This window comes from Odontesthes bonariensis, chromosome 19 (assembly GCF_027942865.1).
Source record: "Odontesthes bonariensis isolate fOdoBon6 chromosome 19, fOdoBon6.hap1, whole genome shotgun sequence".
Taxonomy (NCBI): domain Eukaryota; kingdom Metazoa; phylum Chordata; class Actinopteri; order Atheriniformes; family Atherinopsidae; genus Odontesthes; species Odontesthes bonariensis.
This window is the reverse complement of record NC_134524.1, coordinates 22,398,426-22,426,228: the sequence shown is the minus strand read 5'-3', so window position 1 is coordinate 22,426,228 and position 27,803 is coordinate 22,398,426. Positions and strand designations below refer to the sequence as shown.

The following is a 27,803-nucleotide window of genomic DNA, read 5'->3' as shown; positions in this document are numbered from 1 at the left end:
ATCCCTCAGGCTGCAGACGCAAACCCCAAATTTCAAATGAATGAACCTCGACTCGGTTTTCTGACCAATACAAATGCCCCCGTGTGTGTGTGTGTGTGCAGGATTGACCCACAAAACCGACATCTTAGTCAGTGAGTTATGATGGACAAAGACTTTCAGACTTTGCAGAATTCAGCAGCTTAGGATGCAGCCAACAGCAAATTTGGAACCCATCCTTTGCATTATAGTCCTCATTCTTAATAAAACAAAATGTGATAGCAGTGGACACTCAGCCTAGGAACCAACGTAATTTTTTTCCTAAACAGATTTCTGCATGAATACAGAAATAATATGTCAGTTTAATGATGAATAAATAATGCGGAGCATCATTAAGTCTCGCTGGCGGATGTGCAGAAACGCACACTGTGGTAAATCGTATTTAAGTGCTTTCACTTCTTAATTTGAAATGTCGCTGGCAGCTGAAGCATCTGGTGCTCTCGTTTTTGTGGAATCATGTCCAGAGAACGTAGCTTATGATGACATAAGCGCCACGAGGGCACCTAATCACCATCACAAATGGCACTTTTATAATTTCCCCACAGACACCCAGAAACTGATCAGAGTTCAAGAGCCGATGTGATTGGTTAATCAGCCGTTTGAGAGAATATCAGTTATCTTAAGGACATTTTAGTGTTTTGGTTTTTTTTTTGCGTTTTTGAAGCACAAAAACATGAACTTTATATCCATCCATCCATTATCTTATGTTTCTTATCCAGGAGGCCGCAGTCAGAGCAGAGGGTCCCTCTCCCCAGCCACCTCCTACAAACCTGAGTGTCTTAGGCGCCAGAAGTGGATCCAAGTATTTCGAATGAGTTGGAGATTTTCCGCTTTCTATCAATCTGCTGATGAGTATTAAAGGTCAAAGGACAGAGAGACCAAGCACAACTTATTTTCTGCTGAGTATGAACTTAGGACTGTAACAACTGAACAGATACCTGCAATGAGTTTCATGAGATGTTCGTCCTGTTTTACAAAATAGATCAGCGAGGTAACCATTGAGACCATACAAAAAAAAAAACCTAATTGGATCTCGCTCCCTTATTAGTCCCTTTCACCAAAATAATAATTTGTTCTACCTGCTGAAAAACCAGTCACCTGCTCTGGGTTTGTTTTTTTTTTTTTGTTTTTTTGTTGCATATTACACAATAATCCCTCCATTTACCCAATTAAAACCCACCAGAACATTTCGTTTCGTAGCATGACCACCAGAGGGCAGCATGTTACTGTGAACATATGCAGAGAAAGCTACACGCAGGACAATATTTTGACATCCGAGGGAAATTTCACTGCTTACAAAAGACTGCATTTACAATAACTGAAGAAATGGTGTAAAACACAACATCCATTTTCTATGGAGATTATTTGTACCCAGCAAGATTGTCTGTGTCTGAGCACTTTGGCTGCGTGTTTCTGAAAGTCTGTAATGTGCTGCAATGCTGCAGAGGACCTTGTCTTTTGCTGCAGACTGCCTGTCGTTTTCCTCCATCAGTGGTCTTTTACAAGAATCCTCTAAGTAGCAGGGATCAATGCAGGTCAATCTGACTGAATTTGATCAATTCTAGCACCAACATCTATAAGCAGACATTCGAATAGACACTGCACAAGGTGGAGCCCAGTGGAGGCCAATTTTAGAAAGGCTCGTACAGGCAGGTATGCAAAAGCTCATCTGGCTTTCAAATCCATGGGAAAACTTCCCTCTCCAGCAAGACAAAGGTCTGAAACACGCAGCAGAAGCGGTTGACAAAGAACAATGTCAACATTTTGGAGGGAAGATCAGAGCAGAGTAATGGCAAAGCTCAAAGACCAGGAGATCGGAGCAAAGTTATGCTTTGTGACACCTTGCTGTTAAAGGGATAGTTCGCCTCTTTTGACATGAAGCTGTATGACATCCCATATTAGCAATATCATTTATGAACATTGACTGACCCCCTGCTGCGTACTGTGAGCCGAGTTCCAGCCTCGTTTTGGCGTTGACGAAGGTAGTCCAGCTAGTTGGTTGGGGCCACAAAAATAAAGCGTTTTGCTTCTCAAAACAATATGCGTTCAAAAGAGTAATACATTTGCATCACAAAATCGTTCATCCAGAAAAAGTCAGACCTCACAATTGCTTGGCGCTATTTTCTCTCTACCTTCGTATCACTACGGGCTGTGTAAACCGTGCAGACCGAGCAGTCCCCTGCTTCCGAGCAGTAAACATCGTAACAGGTGCGGCTGTCGGCAGGCGGCAGCACGCAGTGATACAAAGGGAGAGAAAATAGTGCCAAACGATTGTGAGGTCTGACTTTTTCTGGATGAAGGATTTTGTGATGCAAATGTATTACTCTTTTGAACGCATATTATTTTGAGAAGCAAAACGCTTTATTTTTGTGGCCCCAGCCAACTAGCCGGACTACCTTCGTCAACGCCAAAACTCGGCTGGAACTCGGCTCACAGGACACAGCAGGGGGTAAGGCAATGTTCATAAATGATATTGCTAATATGGGATGTCCTACAGCTTCATGTCAAAAGAGGCGAACTATCCCTTTAACCGATAAAGAATACCGATCATTTTGGACATTGGTACCTTTAATAAACAACTGAAAATGCTGTAAGTTTCTAAATGTCTAAGGTTCAGGCAAAAAGGATGACCGTTTCTTTTTCTACCTGAATTATCGAGTCAATCTGTGCTCATCCAATTGGCATTTCATATTCCCTGTCTTCTGCTTTACTACCGCCTGCCTCAAATCAGATTTAAAAAAACAACAAAAAAACAACTATTGATATAAATCTTCATCTTTTAGAAAATTCAAAGATGAGCGGGACAGGAGTAATGACACTTTCCTTTGAAATTTTCATTTAAAAAAAAAAAAAAAAGGGTTGATTCTAGAGCTACGTCTCCATCTGCTGGCCAGAGATGGGAAGTGCACACAGTCGCGTTGTGTGACTGCTCGACAGTGTGGGACAAATGGATGCATGGAGTTAATGCCCCAAAACAAGCAGACATTTATCTTATCTTTATAACACGCAATAAGGCATGTCTTGTGGACCTTTTTTGTTAAGTATATTGTTCTATAGTTTGGAAATCTGCTTGAAAATGCTTTTTAAAGTGTGCTGTTTCATATCACGTATGAGGTGCATATCTCGTTTCTTAAAAAAACATTCCCTTTGACTTGGTTTTCACTTTCTTTATTTCCCCACAATCGTTAGAGCTGTAACAAAAATACAAGCATTTTTTCTTCCAATATGATCTCAGACATTTACATATTCATATAGACGTACAAGTGAGAGCCGGTGAGCAAAAGTGCTTTAAAAAAAAAAATCATCTTTGAATAATAGTTATTTATTTATTACAGGGGGAAATCGACGAGAATAAACTGCAACTGGAGCCAACAAGGAATAAAGCTTTTAATCTACAGATTGAAAGGAAAAGTATGATGAAAGGGGATGAAATCAGTGCAGAGTGCACTTCTGTCTCCAGAATCAGCCTAGCAGCAGAGCAGTGGCAGAAGCTTTTTCTTATTTGTTACTGTGGGGGGAAAACTTCAGAAACAGCAGCCTTTTTAGCAGATGTATCACTGCTCGTGTCAGAGCTTTTCACAGCACTGGATGGGTTCGGGCATTCCCAATGATGCCGAGGCCCAGAGACAGCAGTCAAGTGTGTAAAAAAAAAAAAAAAGAAAAAGGGAAGAGGAAAAAAATCCCACTGCAGAGACACGGAAATGGTAAATCCACTTCATCAGTGGAGACGCCTCTAAAAACAACAAAAACATTAAGGATTTGGGTGGTACTTTCAGATAAGGCACCATTTATACAAGTGTTTATAAGCTGTCACTAGTTTACATTTACACATACTTCATAGACCAGTTAGCAGCCACTCATGAGTACTGCTGAAACAATTATGGGTGACTTATCTTCTGACCTTTCATGCACCTTGGAAGCACACTTTGTCGGTGGCTTTCCAAGAATTTCCTGCAAAGGCCCCTTTTTGACCGTAGCGGGGAACCCGATTGGTTCACATTCGCAGGCAAATTCCTTTTTTTGACCCAAAGCAAACCGTTCTCTGCTCAGTTTGAGCAGAATCTTTAAGGTTCTACTGAGAAAAAGCGAACTGTGTGTAGAACCTGGAACTGGTGCTGTGGGTGAACCCTGCAGGTCTGTTGGAGGGGCAACTGATTGTGCAAAAAAGTTAGAAAACAAGGGGTTTATTGTGGAGAATATTTTGGTTTAGATGGTCCCTCTTGGGGTTATTTCGCACTGCATGGGGTCAAGTAAAGAAAGGAAACGAAAGCCCCTCAGATGATTCAAGCATCTCCATCAGGCAACTTCTCAGGGGAGGAGAGGGGGAAACCTCTGGTTCACACAGCAAAAAAAAAGAAAAAAGAAAAGCAACATAAAATAACATCCAGTCAGCTGGGATTAAGACTGGACGGCGAAGCAACACACACACGCACACACATATGACAGAGGGTTGAAACAAACACAAGGCTCCCTTCGATGTGAGGAATGTTGTTATGACCGACATCGGCGTCGAGACAGAGGAAGAGGAGAGTCAGAGTGTCTGTCGGGTTGGATTTGGAAGCAATGAGAAGCATCTTTCTTTCTTTCTCTCTCTGTGTCAGAGAGGCGATTGTTATAAAGGAAATACCCAACAAATCCCCTTTAAAGAGAAAAAAAAGAAAAAAAGATTCCATCAAATTACCCCTTCAACGGGTTTTCATTAATCACTGCTCCTCTCGTTTCATTAAAGGAGAGAAAAGAAAGCTGGGGTGGTAACTGAGACCCTTATCAACTGCAAAAAGTGGTACTAGGCAGAGTGTGTGTGTCTGTGTGTGTGTGTGTGTGTGTGTGTGTGTGTGTGTGTGTGTGTGTGTGCAGGGAATTATCTGCAAAGGAGGAGAACTATGCGGCTAAAGCGATGTGTGCAAGTAAGCTGAGCTGCCTATATCTAAATGAATAAATGAGGCTCAGTGTGTGTTTTTCCCTCTACACGCAGGATTTATGCGGACAGAGTGGTGCATATTCAGAAAGACCTTTTTTTTATTTTCATCACACACACACACACACACACACACATACATACACAAAGCAAACCCAAAACCCTCTAAAGTCTGTGTGTAACTGACATGTGCCTGTTTCATGGCTGCTACTCCCATTTCCCTGCTGTAATACCATCCCTGCGCCGCTGCCACTGTGTGTGCATCAATGCGTGTGTGTGTGTGTGTGTGTGTGTGTGTGTGTGTGTGTGTGTGTGTGTGTGTGTGTGTGCGGGTGCAGGAATACAGGTGTGTCATTTGGTGTGGTCCAGCAAGGAAAGCCACAATGTGCCGATGACAGACACGCCGACTCTAGGGAGAAAGGCCTTTGTTCCTGACGTGTAGTTTGAGCCCTCCGTCTCCTCTTACCACAACAGGTACATGTCAGGCCCCCCCCCCCCCCCCCCATCCCGACCGCGTCCATCTCCTGAAAGAAGCGGCCACGTAAAGCCCCTTTAGGTGGTCGGAGGATCGGGTGTCAGTTCAAAGCCTTTTTTTTTTTTCCAATCGCGAAAGCTGCCAGAAGTGTATTACACCGTGCTGTAAATAAGCCAGTGAATATTTCCATTCCCAATCGTAGTGTGAGAAAGGTAGACCAGTGGCCACATCTGGTGATGCGTCAAGTGTGAAAAAAAACCTTATGGTCCTCTGAGCCAGAATGCCTGTTGGACTGTACCATGACTAGGGAAGCGCAAGGTCAGCCATAATGCAAGATGAAAATATCAAAGAGCAGTGAATTTCATTTCCTTTATGTTTTCCTCATCTAAATGCCGGTCTGTTCCGTCTCTAAAATGAATCCAGACCTCACTGACAACTATTTTGTGCGTTTTTCTCCCCGGTGATAAAGTCGCGTGATAGGCTAACGCGCTTTTCGAGTCATGAAATCTAACTTGGCGTGAAAGAACGCTTCTGACGACATCACCGTCAGGTCCACTCGCTGTTTTTTTCCCCCCCACAGCTTTCAACCATATCACATGGCACAGACATGACACGGTTTGATATGTAAGCTGGGTGGGTGTTATGATGGAGCCTCGCACTTTCAGGGACGTAAAGAGCAAAAAAGTTCATTTGCGCGTCACAACTGAGAGCTCTGAGGGAGGTTGTTTTCAGGACTTCAGCCGAACTCTTTCGAGTCTCAGAAGATGCGAAGGATCAAGTCAGATCGGTTAAAGTCTTCACAGGATTTAAAGCATCTGCTGCCAACACCTTAAAGTATGACACCACAGGATACCCCCTAAGATTTGTGTCTACCTCTCAGTGCTTTGGCGACATCAGCTAGACCTATGCAACAGGATACAAGTCGTTTTAATGCTCTTTAGCGTTGTATATTGCTACCAAAATAAAATGATTAGATGATTACTGGTGGACTGGCGGCCTGTCCAGGGTGTACCCCGCCTCTCGCCCAATGACCGCTGGGATAGGCTCCAGCCCCCCCGCGACCCGACCGACGGATTCAGCGGGTATAGAAAATGGATGGATGGATTACCGATTGTTGCCTTGGCAGCAAAGTGAAAATGTCTAATTCATTCTGATCAAAGGGACAAGTTTAAGAAAGGAACTCCAGTGTCGCTGCCGGTGGGTTCGTCGCAAGCTTGTGAAGATGTATCGTCTTCATAAGACCAGTGAGAAAATACAATCCGGTAAAAAAAAAAATCTGCTAATATCTTTGCAGCAATCATCTTTTTTAAGTTGATCCTGTCTGAGACTTCATTTTGGTCTGATCCCAATGATCCCGACCAGCGTCTTGACATGCTGACACAGCGATCTGTAGGCCTTTTCCTCATCAGGAACATGGCAGGGCAGCCTGGCCTGAACCCGACCGTTTGGACATAAAGGTTAAAGTGGCAAAGCAGGAAAACCCAAAGGCGGGAAGGTGTGTGAATCTAACTTTCATTGTTGAGCAGTCTATGTCCACAAATGCTGGCAAAACCTTGTATCTTCAATGGTGAGATACCATCCAGGATCACTGGCTGGATCTAAGTTTGACGAAGCCAATATTAAGTCAAAAAATGAAAACATACATGACCAAAAGCCTCTGGTTTGCGTTGCTCGAACGAGTCCACACTCCACAGCCAGACACAATTTACTGCATTCATGTCTCACATGCTCTAAAAGATTCCAAAATTCTTAATATAATTCATTATGTTCAGCAAAGTTGAAGTGACTATAGAGGCGCTACAGAAGTGCTCCTTGTCCAAGTCTCCTGATGGACATCAGCCACTGTCTTAAGTAACATGAACACGGCTGGTTGAACTAAACTCAAACAAAAAAAGAAAGAGAAGTACATTGAGATAACCAGTTCCCAGACAATCAGATCTTTGTGAAACCAAGAGGCAGGAGTCTCTTTCCCATGAGACCAGAGTCCAATATTGTCTATTAAGAAAACAGGAAGCGTAGTGTTTGCCATCCTTTTGCAGATCTCCCATTATGTCACGGCTCCCGTTTTCGTTTTCTTTACGCACCAGCTCGATCAACAGAGGATAGTTCTAAGAAAAGAGGGGATCCAAGTCCAACAGGTGCATCTCACATGTCTTTATAGTTTTGCTTCCAAGAGGCTGGCTCAAATGTCTCTTTGAACCCTTCTCACATCAATCAACTTGCTTTCATTAAGTCACAGTGATGGAGTGGTGGAGGAAAGAGGACAGATTCGAGACATCCAGCCAATGCTTCTGTGTTTCTGTCTTTTAAAGGGACAAAAATCAGAGTGAAACCATTATTGGTTTGATCGCAGGAAAGAAAAAATTCACCGATTAAATGAAAACCAACAACAGAAAAAAAAGCAAAGCTGTCCTTTCCTTTGTCACCCGTCTGCAAATAGAGAAAATGAGAGCAAAAGAGAAGCAAGAGTCTGCCTCGGATCTCTTTAAAACTTAGTGTCTCTTCCGTTTCCTCAATGTATCAAACAAGAAAGGGAAAGATAGAGAAAAATCAACGTCACTTGATTCGTTAGTCGACTCGACTGCATCTGTGTACTTTTGTTTCTTCATGAGTCAGCATCCAGCTGGCACGTCTGACATGAAATCAAACTCATTCTGTCCCAGCCAGAGCTCAGGCAGCTCGTTGGCTCTGTCCAAACCTAGCTCCACCACCAGAGACATGAGAACCTCCTCGTCCACAGGGTCAAAGTCAATAAGTCCGCCTGCACCGGAGCCTTGGCTTCCCATGCTGATCCCGACACCCATGCTGCCACCTCCAAGGCCTCCGGACGGTCCGAGGAGCTGGTTACCCGCGCCCAGTGGCGAGCCCCCGAAGCCTCTTTGAGCTCCGCTGGGTGCCGGGTGCCCTGCAGAGGCGGTGCCAGCGAGGTTCTGGTAGTGCGAGTTGAGCTTCTGCAGCTGCATGCTGGCGATGAGGTGCGGCCCCGTCTGCAGGCAGAACGGCTGGGGCTTGGAGAGCGGCGCCGACGTCAGCGATACCCCGGCTGTGGAGGTGGGACCGGTCGAAGGAGAGAACGGCACGACCGAGGGCTTGGAGGACGGGTAGTGGAGAAGGGAAGTGAGAGGAGAAGAAGAGGAGGAGAGGTCCTTCATTGCAGCGTGGGCCTTGCCAGGGAACAGCAATGAGGTCATCACCAGGAAAACCCAGAGCCTGCAAGAGGAGGAAGAAGGATGAGGAACCAGGAGGAAAAGGAGGGCAATATGCAATGTGATCAATTTCAATCATTTTAGAATGGATGACATTAATGATAAGACTTCTGTGTAAGAGGTACACCAGGAGATGCTAAATCTACACCTGCTGCAGAACAGCATCAATGGAAAGAAAAAGTATTCATCCCGTCACGTTTACCTCTCAGCTGCAGGATTCTGTCATAATCCTGAGGAACAGCTTCTTTTTCCACCAGTAAACACAAAAAAATCAACCTGATGCTCATAAGAAACTGGAAACTTGAAGATAACTCTGATACCTTTTTCATTCCTGATGCCCTAAGTGAATGGTGTGCAACGGCACTATTTCCCGTCACTTACCCCACATAGATATGGAAAACCTAGAAGCCATTTGTAACCTGCTTTTTGATTTTCATTTTACAATTGGAGAAAAAAAAAAGGGTTAACTTACTTTTCCACTGACTTAAACTTATTTGGAAATGGGAGACAAGCAACCTTGTTGAGGAGTGACAGCTACATCTAAGTTTTCCTTATCAGTGTCACCCAACCCAACTAATCTGGGTGCAGTGTGCAAGCAGTGACTCACATCGGGCAACAACCACTGACAACCACACTTTTTTAAAGACCTAATCTCAATAATTGGCAAATTTCATACTTGAGCCGACAGTTACAAAATATTAACTTTGAAACCGCCATAGGAGAGACAAGATTAGCCGAAGTGTTTCTAGTATTTTGGCTAAGATAGGCTAAGCTAAGCTAAAGTAAGCTAAGCTAATTCCTAGCAGCACAATCTTTTTCGAAAGGACTTTTTTCTGGCCTGCTTTAAATGTAGTTTACATCACACTAATTTTCAGCAAGAGAACGAGATGCGCGTTGGATAGAAAATTTGTACATTCTCATAAAAAGTACGAGACAATAAAAAAAAACAAAAGTATTTACTTTATTTCTGTATAACCAGCATTAATTAAAGCCTCTAGAGGCCAGTTTAGCTTAATATTTGCACGAATCTGAAAATCGAAATAGATCCAAGTGTTAGTGGTTTTAATTTTTTTTACATTAGGAGAGAGCCAAGTTTGTTTAGGCAATAAGTTCAGAAAATTCAAAACAATAGATAGCACAACTACAACTAGCCCACATAGTCAAAATGATTTATTTTGAGGACCTTGTTTTGTCAAAAACTGTTTATCTATCGACGAGTCTAACAACCTCTCATGTCTGCCCCAATTCAAGCAGCTCAGCCTCTCTCTGTGGGCCAATGTTAAACCCATACCACTGTGTTTTCATAAAGGATTGGCTTTGAGGCTTCCTCTGATTTGCCGTGACATTTGTTTGCACAGCATGAGAGTGCAGTCAAATGTCACGGCAAATCAGCGGCGTGAGAAAGAAAGGGACTAAAAGCAGGTCTCACGGCGAAAGCCTGAGAGTCGACAACCCTGATCATTTACATCTGGCGTATGACCGAATTAGGAGACCAATTCATTATGCAAATGATATGATGTCAGAGGGTATCTCAAGTTCCAACTAAATTTAAGTGAAACCAAATGTAATCAGTCAGATTTTCCGGATTATGCTAAACATTTCCCAATGCTTTCAGTGTCTATGCAAAGCTATGCTTGGACAGACATACAGAAAGACAATGAAAAGCAGCTGATTGAAAATGTCCACGTCTACATATGGAAAAAGCTTGTGGTAAGCACTCCCGCCTCACAACAATAAAAGTTTCTGCTTTCAATTTTGACTTTTGGTGTGTTGCTTGTTCTTTCTGGCTACTCCAGCTTCCCTCCACAGTCCAAAACATACGTTAGATGAATTGGTGATTCTAAATTGATTGTAAGAGTGAATGTGTGCATGCATGGTTGCTTTTCAGGGACCGAGCAGTGAAACTGCAAGGACCCTATTGTATCTGTAGGAGTTCTTCTTATTCTTTGCAAAAGATACTTGAAAACTCGTGAAATTTTGCAAGCACCACCTGCCAGTCGACGACATGAAAAAAATCTGGACTTTATTTTTTTGGGAGTCGCTCATTGACTCTGTACCCCTACGATACTTAAAAATTGTCCCCGCATTGGGGTTAGTTTCGCGTGGGACGACGAAATTCGGTACACTCATTCATCATGCCCAGACGCAAAAAAAAAGGCTCCTGCCGCCATGGTCCCACGTCCACAGGAAGGCGGCCATTTTGGATGGAAGGTGCGTTTTGGTGCCACTTTTGACCGATTCCACGCCTTGCATATGATCGAACTCGTCCTACAGATTTAATGCTACAGATTTCAAACTTGGCCAGGCTTGGCTTAAGACTTGGTGGGGGGGGACTTTTTCAAACCTCAAAGGGCGTGGGGGTGGCGACGCCTCAAAGTTCGATGACTTGCCATCACTCGCCACAAAAAAATGAAGGCGTTTATAACTCCCACATACGTTATCCAATCTGTCCCAAACTTCATACGGTGAGTGCTGGATCCAGCCTGAACGCGCACATATAATCATAGTGACATCCACTTGTAGCGCCACCTGCTGGTGGTTGGAAACGTCTTTTTTTTACCCACACCTCGCATTTGATCGAACTCCTCCTACAGATTTAATGGTAACGGCTCCAAACTTGGCTAGGTTACGCTTCAGCGCCTGCCCCGACGTGTGCACAGGCTCGGTCCCGCTCAAGGCTGCTTGCAGCTTTCATTTTCATTGTCTTTGCCTTGGCCCGATGATGGACTGATGAATTATCCAGGGTCTACCCTGCCTCTCACCCAGTGGCAGCAGCACTAGACTCCAGCCCCCCCCTGCAACCCTGAATAGGACCAAGGCTGGTGCGGAAACTGAATAAATGAATGAAAATAGCTTTCTCAAAGTTTAGGTGTTGTTGGAACAACACCAACATGGAAATATCAGACAGTAACATTTTTTTTAAGTGTCTTCAAAAGTTTGAAGTTTAATGTCCGAATTTTCTATCTTAATGCAAAACAAAACTATTCTCAAATGAAGAGTTTCACACAGATACGCGAGGAGAGAATGATAAGCATCTGAAGTGGTAATTTAACGACACACATGTGGCAGCCTCAGACTGCAACAACAAAGGCGCTGTTGACTTTGCTCGTGTTCTGAGGTGCCGGTAAATCACCGAGGCACATCTGTCTGGCAAACGAACAACAAGGTGACCCTGGTGCCTGGACAGCCTCATGACTCTGCGTCTCAGACTAATTTTCTGTGCGCTCATTTGATGTCTGCTTTTCCTCTTGACCTATTGAACAGCAAATTAACCGTGAAAAGGCTGCGGGGAGAAGGCTTGCGGGAACCAACGGGTTTAGTCAGTGTTTATGGGTCTCTGTATGTCGGCTATGCGTATGAATGGAATTCACAACACAACAGAGCCTTTGAGGATCTCAAAGAGAGATTGGGTCACATGGGAGGATAAAATACATATGGACCCTGAGAACAGACCATATGTCTGACTTTGTCTTTGTGAGTGGGTGTGTGTGTGTGTATGTTATTGCAGTGTGTGCGGCGGTAAAAAGGGCAAGTGAAACATGTGTGTGTGTATGTGTGTGTGTGTGTGCACAACAATACTCCTTGAGGCTCATATTATGGTCCCTTAGCCGGTTTATGTTACATTTAGTTCAAACAAACATGTGTGCCTTAACTCACACACACAGCACATCATGCAGCTATCCTTTGAGTAAGGTAATCACTTTATAATGTGTACCAATGCGCACACTCAGACACACACACGGATGCACATGTTCGGCTCTTATTTAGCACAAGCATAATTGGTCCAGGCAGACATGCAGCTGCACTCGCCTGATAGAGTTAACACACAAACCAAAGATTCCAAACAGCTGTCAGTGGCAGGTTTGTGCTTGTGCGTGTTCATTATTCATTGACCGATTACTGTCAGGGCCACGCTGCACATGGTGTCTCTGCCCAATTGCTTTCCGCCACATGTGACCAGGAGATGCTAAACGCAAAAAAAAACACTCCTCAAGCCCTCGCTTTTTCGAGATGCGCTGTCCTTTAAAGCTGCAACCTCGGCAGTCAATTTGCATCCTTAAGTGGCTTCAAGCAAATTGGGGTTTTTTCAACTAGGTCCGTTCAGAATGTAAGGCTACCCTGAACGTCTCTGGTTACCCTGGTTTAACCCTAATCCCTGATAGGGGACATTTTTGTCCACTTGTGGTGTACTTTCTCCTCTAATTTCACACTTTAGATAGTGATACTCATCATATTTGGTCCAATTGTGCATTTTTGACTATTTTTTCAAATTTCAAACACACATCATATACAATGCAATTTTTTCATTGTGTAGAAAAAAACTCCCTAATTTCTGAAAAGGGACATTTTTGTCCCCTTGTAAAACGACCTAAAAACATCATATATTAATATTTTTTTTCCACTTTTTTTTCCATAAATCTTTTATTCCACAAGTAAGATGAGGGTTGATCTACTACTGTAGACAACAAAGTATATGCTATATTCTACATGTTTTTTTAATGAATTTTTATGTTGTAGAGTTGTGAAGTTATTTTATCAATGGAGAAACTGAGCAGCCTTGCTTTGTTGTCTACAGTAGTAGATCAACCTTCATCTTATTTTGAAGCTCCCAGCTCTCTGAAGTGACGTCGACGCAGCTTTAGCTGCAGAGAAGCTATCAGGCTTGTGTTGATAATAATTAACTCCTGGACTATTTTCAAACTTCCAAATGCATCGTTTGGTGAGTACAGACCATATTTGTACTACTGTAGAAGTTTGGTGTCATGGCATGTGATTTTAGTCTGGTAATTTTGGAGATACGGACCAGGATCCATTAACCCTTGTACGAAGCTATTCGGGATAACTCAGTAACTCAGCTGATGTTCAGCCAATATCGAAAAAACTGCGGGTGGGCTACTTGGCTGGATATCACGATTCAAATGACCCCAGGTTGAATCTACTCCGGAGTATCACTTTAAGTCTGAGAGTTTAAAAACGTATGGCAATCTATTTGCAGGAATCAGTGTCATGTCGCTGTGTTTTCATAACCTAGAATTGTGTGTTTTCGTTAGCTTAGAGCAAGGCTTCTCACAGACTGCCATGTTGCGACACCATCGTTCCCACGCAGGCACTGAAAGGACAAACTAAACCGGTTTCCAGCGAGCGCTTCCTGCATATTTCGTCGCCGTGCTGTGAAACAAAGGGTGAGACGAGGTGTCTTCAAATTGGTTGCAATCTGCAACTTTGCCATTAGATGTCGCCACATCCTGCACAAGAAAATCGATGACGCACTCTCGTGTCCAATGTGTGAAATATGTACGCTGGCTTTCTGAAACGTACTTTCACGTCTCAAAAACTGTACGATATAGCTGCACTTTCCCTCCCATTGTGCTGCTGGTGATACATCCAGTTCTGTCACAATGTGACATGTTGACACTTGTGAAGTAATGACGCTAACGGTTGCCAACATTGGAGGGGTAAGTGGATTATTGTAAAAACCTCAGCCTTCAAATTCATATTGGATCCCAGCACATGACGAGACACACACAAAAACATGTCCCCACATGTCAGCTAATACATTATCTCACGCTTTTTCAAGTCCGGATTGCAAAATTGCTATGCATTGGAAGTGTGGTGAAGAAGTTCCTATTTCAGCATTGGTGCTGAGACTGAGCTGTAATCAGCCTCGATGCTACCCACAAACCCCTGCTGTGACGCCTGCGCCTGCTGTTGATACTTCCGAAACGCTTGCTTGATGCCAGCAGGGTAAAAAAAGCACGTCACCTCACTGATGTCTCTGATGTTCAGGAGTTGAGTATCAGCGGTGTCCGGAGCAGGCTTAGCCCGTGCACGTTTCCAGTCAGCACGCTCTCTGTTGCATCTCTTTAGAAATTTACAAAAACTTGGCAATGCAAGCTGTCGTTACGTTTTTTTAAGTTCAGTCATTTCTTGGAGCTCGGTTTGACTGCTCATCCAAATTGTTTAAGGTCTGTTTGAGGGCAAGTTCAGAATCCAGAATTCAGAGTGTGGGACTGAAACTCTTTCCTTAAAGCACTCCATCGTTATACTGGTGTGTGCTACAGGGCTGCAGTCACTTAGAATGGACACTGCAGACTTTGTAGGTCCAGGAACTATGATGGCTGTCCTCAAACATGAGGGAACCCTGATAGGAACGCCAGTAAAAACATCAGGCAGCTGATTGGCAAATGATTTTAGTACGTGGTCAAGTATGTCATCAGGATGAGCAGCTTTTCCTGTAGTCATTTATTTTGGTTCGTTCCCTGCTAAATTTTTTTAAAATATAACATTCAAGCACTTCTTTGGCAAAGGATACTCCTGTCAGAGTGAAAATAAAACCATTTGGGCTTAAATCATCAGACCACATCTTTTACAGATGTCACAAGTGAACAAATATGGGTATTTTGACTGCCTATAGAGGGCAGCAATGTGCAAAACAACCCCAAACAAACCGGTTGAAAATAAGAAAAGGCTTCTTTTTCTTCCCAAGTATGAAAACCCCACATGCAGAACTCAGGAGTATTATGAAAACGGCACAAGTATACAGCCAGCCTTTAGGGGGACAAGAAATCAAATTGTTCAAAGAGTAATCTTTGCCCCCTTCCAGGGAGAATAAAGTGTTCTGTAGCTCAGACATGTAACAACCTGCAGACGCTTTTGGTGTGAACTGAGGATGATTTTTTTTTGTCTCCGGCAGCAGAGCAGGGGGGGGGGGGCAATTCAGCGGAGTTAGGAAGGATGCTGTGTGAAACTACTGGAGGAGTGTCAGTGTTTTTCCCTGTCCAACAGCTGACCCAACTTCATTCTGTTCCTCCAAGCCACCTTTATGAGATTGTGAAATCAGCCCTGGCTTAGTTTCACCCCGTAAATGATTTCATGAGCAGTCCAGGCTGCCGTCTTGGCTGCCGTCCGGTCTCTAATTATCAGCAGTGAAAGTCAGCCTGCTCTTACAGAGAGAGAAAAACAACAAGACAGACCCCAAAAAAAGTCAAAATGTCAACAGAGCTGAGAAAACCGACCATCGGATGGAGTCATTGAAATGCTACGGAAGAGTATTAGGGCCAGGCATAAGAAAAAAATAATAATATTTTGCCTGTCGAGATTAAAGTCGACATGTCGACAATAAAGTCGAAATGTCATTTCAACTTTATTCTCGACATGTCGACTTTATTCTCGAAGAAAAAAGAAAGAAGAACAAAGAAAAAATATTTATATTTTGCCTGTCGAGAATAAAGTCGACATGTCGAGATTAAAGTAATTAGATGATGGACCAGAGGAGTTGACTTTTTTTCTCGACATGTCGACTTTATTCTCGACAGGCAAAATATAAATAATTTTTCTTACGCCTGGCCCTAATACTCTTCCGTAAAATGCTCATTTTGTCCACTTATGTCAATAGTTCTGGTAAAAATGGCCAAAAAACAGCGTTGGTAAAAGGTGAATATTATCGTAAAACAGAACTTTTTTTTTTTTTTTTTAATGAAACGGACCAAAACAAACACGCTATTACACGAACGTTACGGGGAACTAAATGGTCCAATAAAAACGGGTTCTGAGAACAGGCTGCTGTTCGTAGAAATAACAGCGGTGTTACATGAGCTCGTGCACGGACACACAAACAGGGGTTCCAATTACACGGCCGAAGCCTGACGAGCAAATTGAAACGTCAGTGCGTCTCTGACCCTTTCACACGCCATATGCCGCTCAAAGTCACACACTCGCCACTTGCTTTAATTGCCTCCATGTTGATGATGGTTAATGAGGAGCCAATATAAAAAAAAAAAAAAAACAGGAGGAAAAAAACACTTGCAATCCCACAACTGTTTGTCCGAAAAGGATTCAACTTTCTTTGAACGCCAAAGCCTGTAATCCGGTGCTATATTTGGATTGGTTTATGAGTTCAATAAAAAAAAAAAAAAAAAAATGCAAACACAGAATCATACAAAAAAAAAAAAAAAGCTTCCATGATGTCTTTTGGAGTGCTAATGCCATGTCATTTCAATGAGGTGATAACTTATGGGTGCAAGAAGACACCGGCTGATGATAAACAACCCTTCAGCTGGAAGAGAGAGAAAGGTGATGACCTCATTTATAACTTTATGTAAACCCCCGAAGAGTGAGAGAGGCCATTAAAACTTTCACTACACATGAGATTTACAGCACAAACCCTCAACTGACAGCTACTGTCAGGACGTGGAAACGTGTCAGCGGGTGACCTACCTGTGAGAAAAGCCCAGTGCTGGGTTTAAGCTGTCCAATCCAAAAGAGGCTGTTGTGGAAATAAAATTTAAAAAAAAACAAAAAAACGGTGAAGTGTTAATGTCAGAGAATCACAGGCTAGAGTCCGTTAGAATGGTGTTCACAGAGGGTCTGCAGAGGGTCTGTCAGCTCCTCCGCGAGCTTGTTGCTGAATAAAAAGCAGTTTGTGCCTCTCTCCTCCTTACTGAAAAGCCCCGTGTGTGTGCGCGCGTGTGTGTGTGTCTACAGGCTGCCATCTAGAAACCAAGGGCTGGAGTCTCCCTGGATCTGGATTGATACAAAGTCTAAGAAAAAATTCATGAAGAAGCATTTTTAAGCATTTCATTTACAGGATAGCTGCTGCAATAGGTTGCTAAGTTTCTTTTTTTCAGCATTATGGCAGCAGAATTGTAATCTAAATACTGTACCATTTTATGCCAAACACATTTGCTTTGCCAAGGGAGGCTTTGTGAATGTAAAACTCCCCTTGTTTCCCAAGTACTGCTTATTCATTTATTTTTTAGGGCTGGGTAACGATTAACGATTTTTAATCTAATGATTTCCCTGATTAATCACGATTAATCGCATTTGTACACAAAATCCAACAATGAATCCAAAAGTAGTGTATAGCCTTTAGCATTTCGTTTTATTTTAAATGTGCTGCCATATGAATGAAAGTGCCTGAGAAGACAATTCAACTTGGCAGTGTTTACAGATGACTTTGGTTCTGTCGAATCCGCCGTCTGGAAGAACTTTAAAATGAAAATGGCCGAGTAAAAGTTCCGTACCCTTCTCCATGTTTGGTGGATCCGCCGATTACTTTCTTTCCCAGTTCCGCAGCAGACAGCAACAGACTTTTACAAAATAAAAGCCTGTGAGCAACAGCCTTTTACAATAATAAAATAAATGAGAAAAAAAATATATATATTAATTAAAGAAAAACTGCGTTAATGCACGATAAAATATTTATCGGCGTTAAATAATTGACGAGTTAACGCGAAAATAACGAGTTAACTCACCCAGCCCTATTATTTTTGTTACAATACTTTATATGTAATAGTGCCGAACCTGACGGGGACAGGGAAAGAGGGAGAGTAACGAAAAAGAAACGGGAAAGAAATAGAAAGAAACTATCTGAGAACACAATGAGAAACCAGACAACCAGCCGCCACACCTGCAGAGACCAAACAGAAGACATCCCGCGGCCTCTGTGGGGAATCCAGACGGAGAACTCCCAGTAGCACCTGTAAGCAGACGAACAGAGGAAAAAAAACAAAAAACAAAACAACAACAGAAAAAAAGCACAAGCAGCAACAACACCAGCAGCAAGCACATGCAACACAACTGTGGATACGGATGGTCTGAAACCACAGGACGACACAGCAATCTCGGCAAGTTTCTTCATAAAAGAAGTCTGAGCACTAAAAGCTCTCATGGAGCTCATTGTTGGTCTGATCACATGGTGTGTCACAATCAGAATTTACTTTCTTATTGAATTTGAATTATGTCATGTAAAAACAACATTTTTTTTTTTTACTACAGACCAATTTACACTAACACCACATTGGATTAAAAGTGAGAACAGTGAGGACAGTGGCTAGAGCATTGCCCCGGGAGCAAACAGGATCAGTTGGGAAACCAGATGTAAAACACTTGTCTGGTCACAATGGGAGACAGATCTGATAACACTTATCATATGTTTTTATGTCAAATTTAAGGAACAGACCTGTTCCAGTTAAATGGGTGCTATGTAGGGAAGTAATATAACCAAAATAAATTATCAAAATAAGGTGACACAGCTTTACTGCTGCATGAATAAATACTGATAAAATATGATAAAGAGCATAGTGGTTGCATATATTTGTACAGAAAACTAAACCAAATGCACAAATGTGCATTTTTTGCTGAAGAAACTTTGAAGAGACTGCAGTTAATGTAGATGAAGATTGATAACAGTCAGTCTTTGTTGTGTTATCCCTCCCACAGCAACCGGTCTTACTATCAGAAAAGTTGTATATCGCACCTTTGACGCTGGACAAATGTGGTCACAAAATTCCCACGAGCATTTGTCTTTAGCTCAAAGGGGTGATACTAATCTTTGCAGGATCCAGTAAAATCCCAGTTTGTGGGCATGTTAATCACCACAGCTGTTTCATCGCCATCATCGCTCATGGAGCCAACAAATCCAGCCACAAATTCTGCCTCCAATGAAGCAATCTTCAAGTGTTGATCAAGACCGAAAAAAAACGTTCATGCGGGCAGGTATGGGCAACAATTGCAATGAAAATGGGACCTCTAGTGGTGAAGTAACTTCATGTGCCTGGTAAATTATCCCTGACCACAATCATTTCTGACCTTACCAAAGTGATGTTATTGTCTAAATCCAGCCAGAAAGGGATTAGTGTTTTAATTTAGTGTTGTTGTGTCATTGATGGCCTCGATCTAATGTCACTGGCACTGCATTTAACTGCTTCATTCACCTCCCGCCTTCCTCCTTATGAGGACTTTTTGTCTTCGCAAATGAAAGACTTATGGATGATGTCTAGCTCTGATGTGGAAATACTCATGAGTCATATTGTCCTTCTGCCAATTGTAGGGGCGGCACCTTACAGGATGCCTGTTAGGAGCCGTGTTGAAGGGTGTGAACAAACAACCTGTATGACAGTTTCAGTTGGAGAACTTGTTGCATTGTCCATTCATTCATTATACAGATACAGGTTTTTTTCTTGGCAGGTAAACCCGCATCAAAAAAAAAAAAAAAACTAGGGCTGGGCAACGATTAAAATTTTTAATCTAATTAATCACATGATTTCCCTGATTAATCACGATTAATCGCATTTCTACGCAAAATCCAAAAATGAATTCAAAAGTAGTGTATAGCCTTTAGCATTTAGTTTTATTTTAAATGTGCTGCCATATGAATGAAAGTGCCATAACATTTGTTGTGCAAACACACTTTTAACATCAGCATCTTTCTGTAGTTTTTATGTAGAAGCCTCGCTCCACTGTCTGTTTCCTTGAATGACTTGCTGCTATCAGTTGTGTGTTTTGCCTTTAAGTGATATTTTAGACTGGAACTACTACGCTGAGAAGACAATTCAACTTGGCAGTGTTTACAGATGACTTTGGTTCTGTCGACTCCGCCGTCTGGAAGAACTTTAAAATGAAAATGGCCGAGTAAAAGTTCTGTACCCTTCTCCATGTTTCTTTCCCAGTTCCGCAGCAGACAGCAACAGACTTTTACAAAATAAAAGCCTGTGAGCAACAGCCTTTTACAATAATAAAATAAATGAGAAAAAATATATATATATATTAATTTAAAAAAAACTGGGTTAATGCGCGATAAAATATTTATCAGCGTTAAATAATTAACGAGTTAACGCGAAAATAACGAGTTAACTCACCCAGCCCTATTATTTTTGTTACAATACTTTATATCTAATAGTGCCGAACCTGACAGGGGGACAGGGAAAGAGGGAAAGTAACGAAAAAGAAACGGGAAAGAAATAGAAAGAAACTATCTGAGAACACAATGAGAAACCAGACAACCAGCCGCCACACCTGCAGAGACCAAACAGAAGACATCCCGCGGCCTCTGTGGGGAATCCAGACGGAGAACTCCCAGTAAATAAAAACGGCAGAGTAAAAGTTCCGTACCCTTCTCCATGTTTGGTGGATTACTTTCTTTTCCGGTTCCGCAGCAGACAGCAACAGACTTTTACAATAATAAAATAAATAATAAAACAGGGGTGGTCCGTGGCATAGTGGGTTGAGCAGGTGCCCCATGTTCAAGAGGCTATAGTCCTCGCTGCAGCTGGCCCCGGTTCGAGTCCCGCATCGGACGGCCCTTTGCTACGCAGCACAGGTCAGGTTGTCCCCCCCTCTCTCTGCCCCAATTTATTTTTTTATTTTTTATTTAAAAAAAATAAATAAATAAAATAATAAATAAATAAATAAAACCTGCGTTAATGCGCGATAAAATATTTATCGGCGTTAAATAATTAACGAGTTAACGCGATAGTTACGAGATAACTCGCACAGCCCAAAAAAAAACACCGTATTTTTCTGTTCATTTCTTGTCAATATGTTTTTTTTTATTTTTCAGTGGAAAACTCCAATGTCCAACCAAAAGTCCAGATAAATGAATTATAAAAACTGAGCGCAAATCAACCTGCTTCTTTCAACCCCGGAAGAAGTTTCCCCAGAAAGTCCATTTTCAGTTTATATTCTTTGAAAAAAAGAAGAAGAAAAAAACCCATATATGTTTGAAAAAGCCCTGAAGCTGCTAAACAGAATCAACCCAACACTGATGTAACTCCCATCAGCACCTGTGCATTTTCTACTGTAACACGTCAAAAAGGGGTTTATTGTCAGAGAAAGTTCCCCCAGATCCGAATCCGACCTCCGGAGTTTGGAAGCTGCTGCTCTGCAGGGCAGATGTTGCTCATTCTGAGGCAAACACTATCAGGCATCAAATGGACCATTTCAGACCCCTCTTGTCTTTGTCTGTGTCACTCACCCGGAGACAAGAGACCTTGGTGGTCTGTGGATTATTTGCATAACTATAAGTTCTCTCTCTCTCTCTCTCGGGGTCTTCATGTCACGAGAGACACCGATGAAAGATGGGCTGAAAGATTCATCAAGCAGGTTTTTGACATTTTTCAGTCAAAAGAAAAGAAAAAGGGTGTTAGGACAAAAAAATAAATAAATAAATAAAAAAGGGGAAGATTTTCAATATGAGCCTTTTTTCAAACCGATCAAGTTTTTGCAGGTTTACGGTCCTTTTATAAAAGGAAGTTTTGTTTGGTTTTATTCTGTCATGAATAGGATTCCATGAAAACAAAAAAAACACAATGAAAGCAAAACATTTCTAGAGAGTGACTGGTGGTGTATGCTCAGGGGAGGCAAAACACAAGATGATGTAACAATCCCACATCGTTTGTTTATTCGCCATTCCCCAAATTGAATAATTATTATTTCCAATTTCCTCAAATTGTGAGTCTACATTGGGCCAAAATATCAGATCTGAACGCTGATATACGGTTGTTGGAGACTGGTAGGTTAAAAAAAAAAAAAAAAAAAAAAAAAAAAAAAAGTTGGAAAAGTTGGTCTCCGGGAGCGGCTTGGACTCGACACCAGATCTTGCTGACAAACCCGATTTTCCTCTCTGAGCTGATCCAGCGTCACGGGCAAAACAAAGCGCGTTTTGTTTAAAAAAAAAGAAAAGAAAAAGAAATTAAAAAAAACACGGGGGAAACCCTCCATAGAATAATTTAAAAATACCTCTCCCTCTCCAACGTCTTATTAAAAAAGAAAGAAAAAAAAAGCACAAATCCATTTAACATTCACCATTCAACTCAACAGCCTTTGGAGGGAGGACATCATTAGGCGCCAACAACATGCTTCGACGCGGTCAAGTGCCACGCGCGCAGCCTCTCTTCCGTTAAGCAGATAAAAGGTGGCATCTGTCTATATTGTGCGAGTAAATCCCCTCGCCATTGACCGCGGAACCTTCACATGTTGATGGGGAGGAGGATGTATAGACGGCAACCCCCCCCCCCCCCCCCTCAGCTGCTTTGTTCCCCTGGGTAAGGACGTTATGCAAATCAAACAAGCCGTTTGCGATTTCCATCTTCGCAGACAAATAATCACGTCATGTTAGTCAAACTGCCAAAGCGTGCAAGGTGGACTTCTACTTCCAGGGTCGGAAACTGATAAAAACTGACACTTGACGTTTCAAAGATAATCAGGCTTGGCAAAACACTTCTTTTTTTTTCATATCAAGTTCACGCATTGTGCTTTGATTTGGAGAACATCCAAAGTGTAACTAGGAGACTTATGCAAATATCCAGTGCAGCTGGCAAACTTTTTAACAAGCAGGGCCCAGAAAACAGCATGGCAGGCCTTTGAGTTTATCTAAACTAATCAACGGCAAAGGTCAAATCACACTCTATTCAAAGCACGGGATAAGTTGAGCGGGTGCCTGGTGACGATTTGCATACGAGTCGTTGGGAAATGCAATTTTTTTTATTCTTTGTTTTTCCACAGAGATGCAAAGGTGTGCTCGATACGACCCAGAGCAGGGACGCATTCTGTAAACGAGATCCGAGTGGATCACAATTACTTACCCAGTCATGACTCTTTTAAAGAAATAATAGTACATGTTTTCCCAGATGTATCCAAAAATGTATGACTTCATCAGACTCTGATTGAGTCCAACAAAATCCAAAGCCTTACCTCATTTATTCCTTCCACTTTCATATTGGAAAAAAAAAAAAAAAAAAGAAAAAAATCTTCGTGTATCCAGAGGAAGACAAAATTGAGCCAAACAGACATTACGGATGAAGACTGGCTGAGAAACCTCTATCCTTTACTGGTGGTGACAGATTTTTTTCCTTTATAGAACATGTTGCATTATGTGGCTGGTTTATGTGGAATTCTAAAAAGACAAGTGATCTCGAATTCCACACTTTAACAGGGCTGCAAGTAGACAAATGATATGTACTGTGTGGCGACTTCCAATATGAATCTTGAATCACAGTCTCGCAATAAAACGTCTATTTGGTACGTTTCTCCACGTGTCAAAGACATGTCACGGTACAGGGTTGAGAATCGTGAAATGACGGCGTATGTGGTGGATGTTCTTTTTGGTGAGTCCGACAATAAGGGCAACGAATGTGTATTAAAAGATGTAACACTAGCCATGTAAATCTTTCCAACGGTCTCTTATAAAAAATCATAACACTATCCTCCACTTCTTTACAAAGGAGGTTATGAACAATGTCACGCAGCGACATGTGATAGCTGATAGTCATCGCGTATGGAAAAAAAACGAGGGCCGATGTTGAACCTATATGTCAGCATGTAAGCCCTGTCTGGGTTTTTCATGCCCGGACCGTGTGCGTGTCTCTTTCAGATGCTGAGCCATAAAACTTAAAACAAGCCATGTTTTCCTAAACCTTATCAACTGGGTTTTAATGCCTAAACCTAACCGAGTCAAGTTGAAAGCAAAGTGTGGAAAGTATTACCGGGTGAGACGAGAGACAAAGTCAGATCTGATTTATATAAGTTGTGCGTAAATCCCCCTTTACATAGCCTAGAAATCTAGATGCCCCTAGCAACCGCAAATAAAATTTGCTCCCGGGCGCAGTCTAGTCACTTGTGGTCGTTTTGCGAGGCTGAAAATCGAAACTTAATCGGGCCAATCAAATCGTGAGGAGCGGGGTCGGAGGCCGGGGTACCTAGTGACGACAGAGGTGCGAGTGTAGTTCCAGAGAGAGGTAAACAATGGCTGCGCCCAGCGAACAGTCTTACACCCTCCTGCCTCCAATTATGGAATTTGCAGCTCTTTTTCTTTCCGTATATGATTATTTACGTGATCATGTACACACAAAAAAACAAAAACAGAAATAGTTTTATTGCAGTTTTACTAACTTTAGTGCGAGACTGTGTTGCAGTTAAATAGGAAGAAATGAGTTCATCTGGATGAGTTTCACCCAATAAATCACAGGATTCAAACAACAAAGACCTCAAAATGTAGGCCTTCGTAAAAAAGACGCAGAACATTTCAGGACATCAACTTCACCCATCGCTGTTAGTTTGAGTTGTCCTTTCGATTTAGTCAAAATGTGTCGTGAAGGCAACAGACTTCAAGCAAAGCAGACATCAAATCATGTCTGAAACTAGTTTGACGGAGCTGGAATTGTAGAGGCTGCGCATGACAAGTGGCGTTGCTTTTGGCCAAGGGAATGGAAGTGAATGACAAAACTAGATTTGAAATCATTTTCTTTGTAATTCTCCACACTTTGCTCTATAATCAAACCCACATCCAGCTCCCTCCTGGACAGACTGTTAGGTCAAACCACAAAGACTCGAAATGGAGTTCTTGAGAAGGAGGTGTAATGCGAGTACATTGTAAGCTTAAATGGAGCATTCTGGGATGTCAAGTTTTTGATTATCAGCTGCTTCTTAATCTTTTTTGTCGGAGGAGTCCGCGGACGTACAAGATTTTTTCCAGTGTGGTCAGGCAGTCACTATACTAAAGCTTTTCAGATCTATTGTCAAACAGTCTCCAAACCGAGTTTTCTGATTATAAATCAGGAGAACTATAGAGCAGTCGCGGTTGCCATGAAACTGATATCAGAGTCTACTAATCTAACCACTTACGCACATTTACATGTTAAGTGTAAAAAAACGGAAGCCTCTGAAGTTCACTCTGATCTGATTGGGTCAGCTACAGTGGCCTGAGGAAGAACTCCCCAGCAGTCTGCGTTAGCTCTGCATTAAGGCGGATTTATGGTCGCTCCAACAACAGTCTTTCTCTCTCGGTCGCCATCGTTCACTGTGAGGAGTGGAACGGAGCCGGAAGGTAAACAATCAATCAACGACTTTCACCATAGACGTCGCAAGATTGGGTCGTCTAACGTAGCGACGCCTACTGATCGGGAGGTGAACTGCCTTGCGTATCCGACATCCCGACGGAGAACTTCGAAAGGTTTAAAGCCTCTCCGTGACTACGGAGACGGATTGACGGATAGCGACGGAGAAGCATACTGAGGCCTTAAAGGGATAGTTCACCTCTTTTGACATGAAGCTGTATAACATACCATATTAGCAATATCATTTATGAACATTGACTTACCCCCCGCTGCGTCCTGTGAGCCGAGCTCCAGCCTCGTTTTGGCGTTGACGAAGGTAGTCCGGCTAGTTTGCTAGGGTCCCGAAAATACATTTACATCACAAAATCGTCCCTCCAGAAAAAGTCAGACCTCACAATCGCTTGGCGCTATTTCTCTCCACCTTCGTATCACTGCGTGCTGTGTAAACTGTGCAGACCGAAGTGCAGACTCAGCAGTCCCCTGCTTCTGAGCAGTAAACACCGTAACAGGTGCGGCTATCGGCAGGTGGCTGTACGCATTGATATGAAGGGAGGCAAAAATAGCGCCAAGCGATTGTGAGGTTTGACTTTTTCTGGAGGGAAGATTTTGTGATGCAAATGTATTACTCTTTTGAACACATATTATTTTGAGAAGCAAGACGTTTTATTTTCGGGACCCTAGCAAACTAGGCTGGAACTCGGCTCACAGGACGCAGCAGGGGGTAAGTCAATGTTCATAAATGATATTGCTAATATGGGATGTCATACAGCTTGATGTCAAAAGAGGCGAACTATCCCTTTAAGTCCTGTTACCCAGCCAGACCCCCACACATACTTTCTGTTTACCTCGCCGGGCTGCATCAAACAACTTCCAGCATTTGCATCGGAAGCATCAGATATCGACAGTTGAAACATTGTCTTGGCTCCAATATTTCAAGTCCTTGATGGGACTGAGTATGGAAGGGGGGGTGGGTTGGGCTGTCAAATACACAAACATGCAACAAACCATTAAGACGAGCCAAAAATATTAATTGCTTTTAAAAGTTTTTGGTTTTTTTTCTGTTTTCCTTGGGCCTCCTTTTTCACCACAAACAACTATCAGGTCCAGATTTCTAAAATAAAATAAGAACCCAAACTTGGCGTTTTTTGTTATTTGTGAAAATAAAGTCCAGCAGCTCCAGCGGTGCCATGAATCCTCTTGGGGGCCCCTTGTTTTATTTTCCTTCTTCTTCTTGCTCGACGGAACGGAGCACAGAAAACCACATAAACACACACAAGTCTCTCACGTCTCTCATGTTTACAGCCCCTGGCCGCCCGGTACCGTAAGCCCCCACCCCCCCCTCGTCATCCCTCTTTATGAGATAGAATTTCAATCGTCTCTCCTTTTCCGAGCTCGTAAACGGTGTAACGAGCTTCATTTGCTTCGGGTGTGTGGGGCTCAAACCGCCACAATGACCGCAGCAGTGTTCATAAAGATCACAGGGAATCCTCACTCACACACACACACACACACACACATACACATTCAGAGCTCACTTCTGTTCAGCACATGCCAGTTTAGAATGGGGACTCCTACATTTGGTGTGAATTTCCAGGCCATTAATTTAAGGAACATCACTTCTAAAGGAAGCTGCATGACATTTGTGGTTTCCCTTTCAAACGCTCTCCCTTAAAGCCTCCATTTACCAGCCCGCACCGTATAAATCACTGCTTAAAACAGCACAGAGACACATGACAACAATATGTTCTCCAGTCTTTTATTTCAACAAACACCTGTGGTTTGTACATGGGAACATGCAAGTAGGTTAAAAAAAGAAAAAAATGGAAAAAGTCTCTCCGTGTAAAATGCATATAAACACAAAACGTCCCCTTCAGATTTTTCAAAATTCTCAGACATGTCAACTTTGTTTGCAGTGCATTTGGAAAATATAGTGTGGGTTCAACATTTCGGGAGTGTTGCTCATTTAAAATTGCGGGTTGTATGGTCAGCAGCTTTTTAAATGACACGAGACAGTGGAAATGTCCCGCAGTTTCACCACTTCTTTAGAAATAGAAGCAAAAACATGAAGAAAACAACAAAAGCTATTTTACAAAATGATTCACATCTCTTATCCTATAAGTATAAAGACCCTTCACGAAGCCTTTTTTTTTTGTAGATTTTGACCATATCCTGCAACAGAAGAAAAAGACAAAAGATAGTAAAAAAAAAAAAAGCTAGTGAGCAAGCTGAAAGCTTCTTTGTAAAAACAGTCAGAAAAAACAGTTTTCATGCAATTTTGGAGAATCTTTTCACGGGCTTCAGAATGTGCGTTTAAACCGTTTACCTGAAGCACTTTTAAAATTCAAATATATCCGTCATTAAACTCGCCGAGGTCGAATGTTTCTTAGACGTGCTTCTGTCAACTGGTTGGAAGCGAGTGAGCTGGGCCGGGTTTGCATTGTGTTGCCAGAGGGTGGTTGTAATTCAGTAGAAGTAGCTATCCTAATCGGAAACAAAGTTATCCTAATCGCTGGACATCCAAAGGACGGAAATAGACAAAGCTCTTCATCAGGAAT

The 27,803-nt window shown here is 42.4% G+C and overlaps 2 protein-coding genes across 3 annotated transcripts in view; both read right to left on the bottom strand.

Moving 5' to 3' along the window:
- The window catches only part of rps4x (ribosomal protein S4 X-linked), a 346,107-nt gene that overhangs the window by 7,104 nt on the left and 311,200 nt on the right, over positions 1-27,803 (bottom strand). The gene's annotated exons all lie outside the window — the stretch shown is intronic.
- cited1 (Cbp/p300-interacting transactivator, with Glu/Asp-rich carboxy-terminal domain, 1) lies at positions 5,470-17,073 on the bottom strand. Its single transcript, XM_075450779.1, has 2 exons — positions 16,853-17,073; positions 5,470-8,639 (listed from the first exon to the last, which is right to left on the bottom strand). Exon 2 carries the CDS (start codon positions 8,618-8,620, stop codon positions 8,042-8,044), a length of 579 nt encoding a protein of 192 aa, XP_075306894.1. The 5' UTR covers positions 8,621-8,639; positions 16,853-17,073; the 3' UTR covers positions 5,470-8,041.

What these genes read in the sequence shown, in the direction of transcription:
- cited1 (XM_075450779.1), bottom strand. Translation starts at nt 8,620, where the DNA reads ATGACCTCATTGCTGTTCCCTGGCAAGGCCCACGCTGCAATGAAGGAC.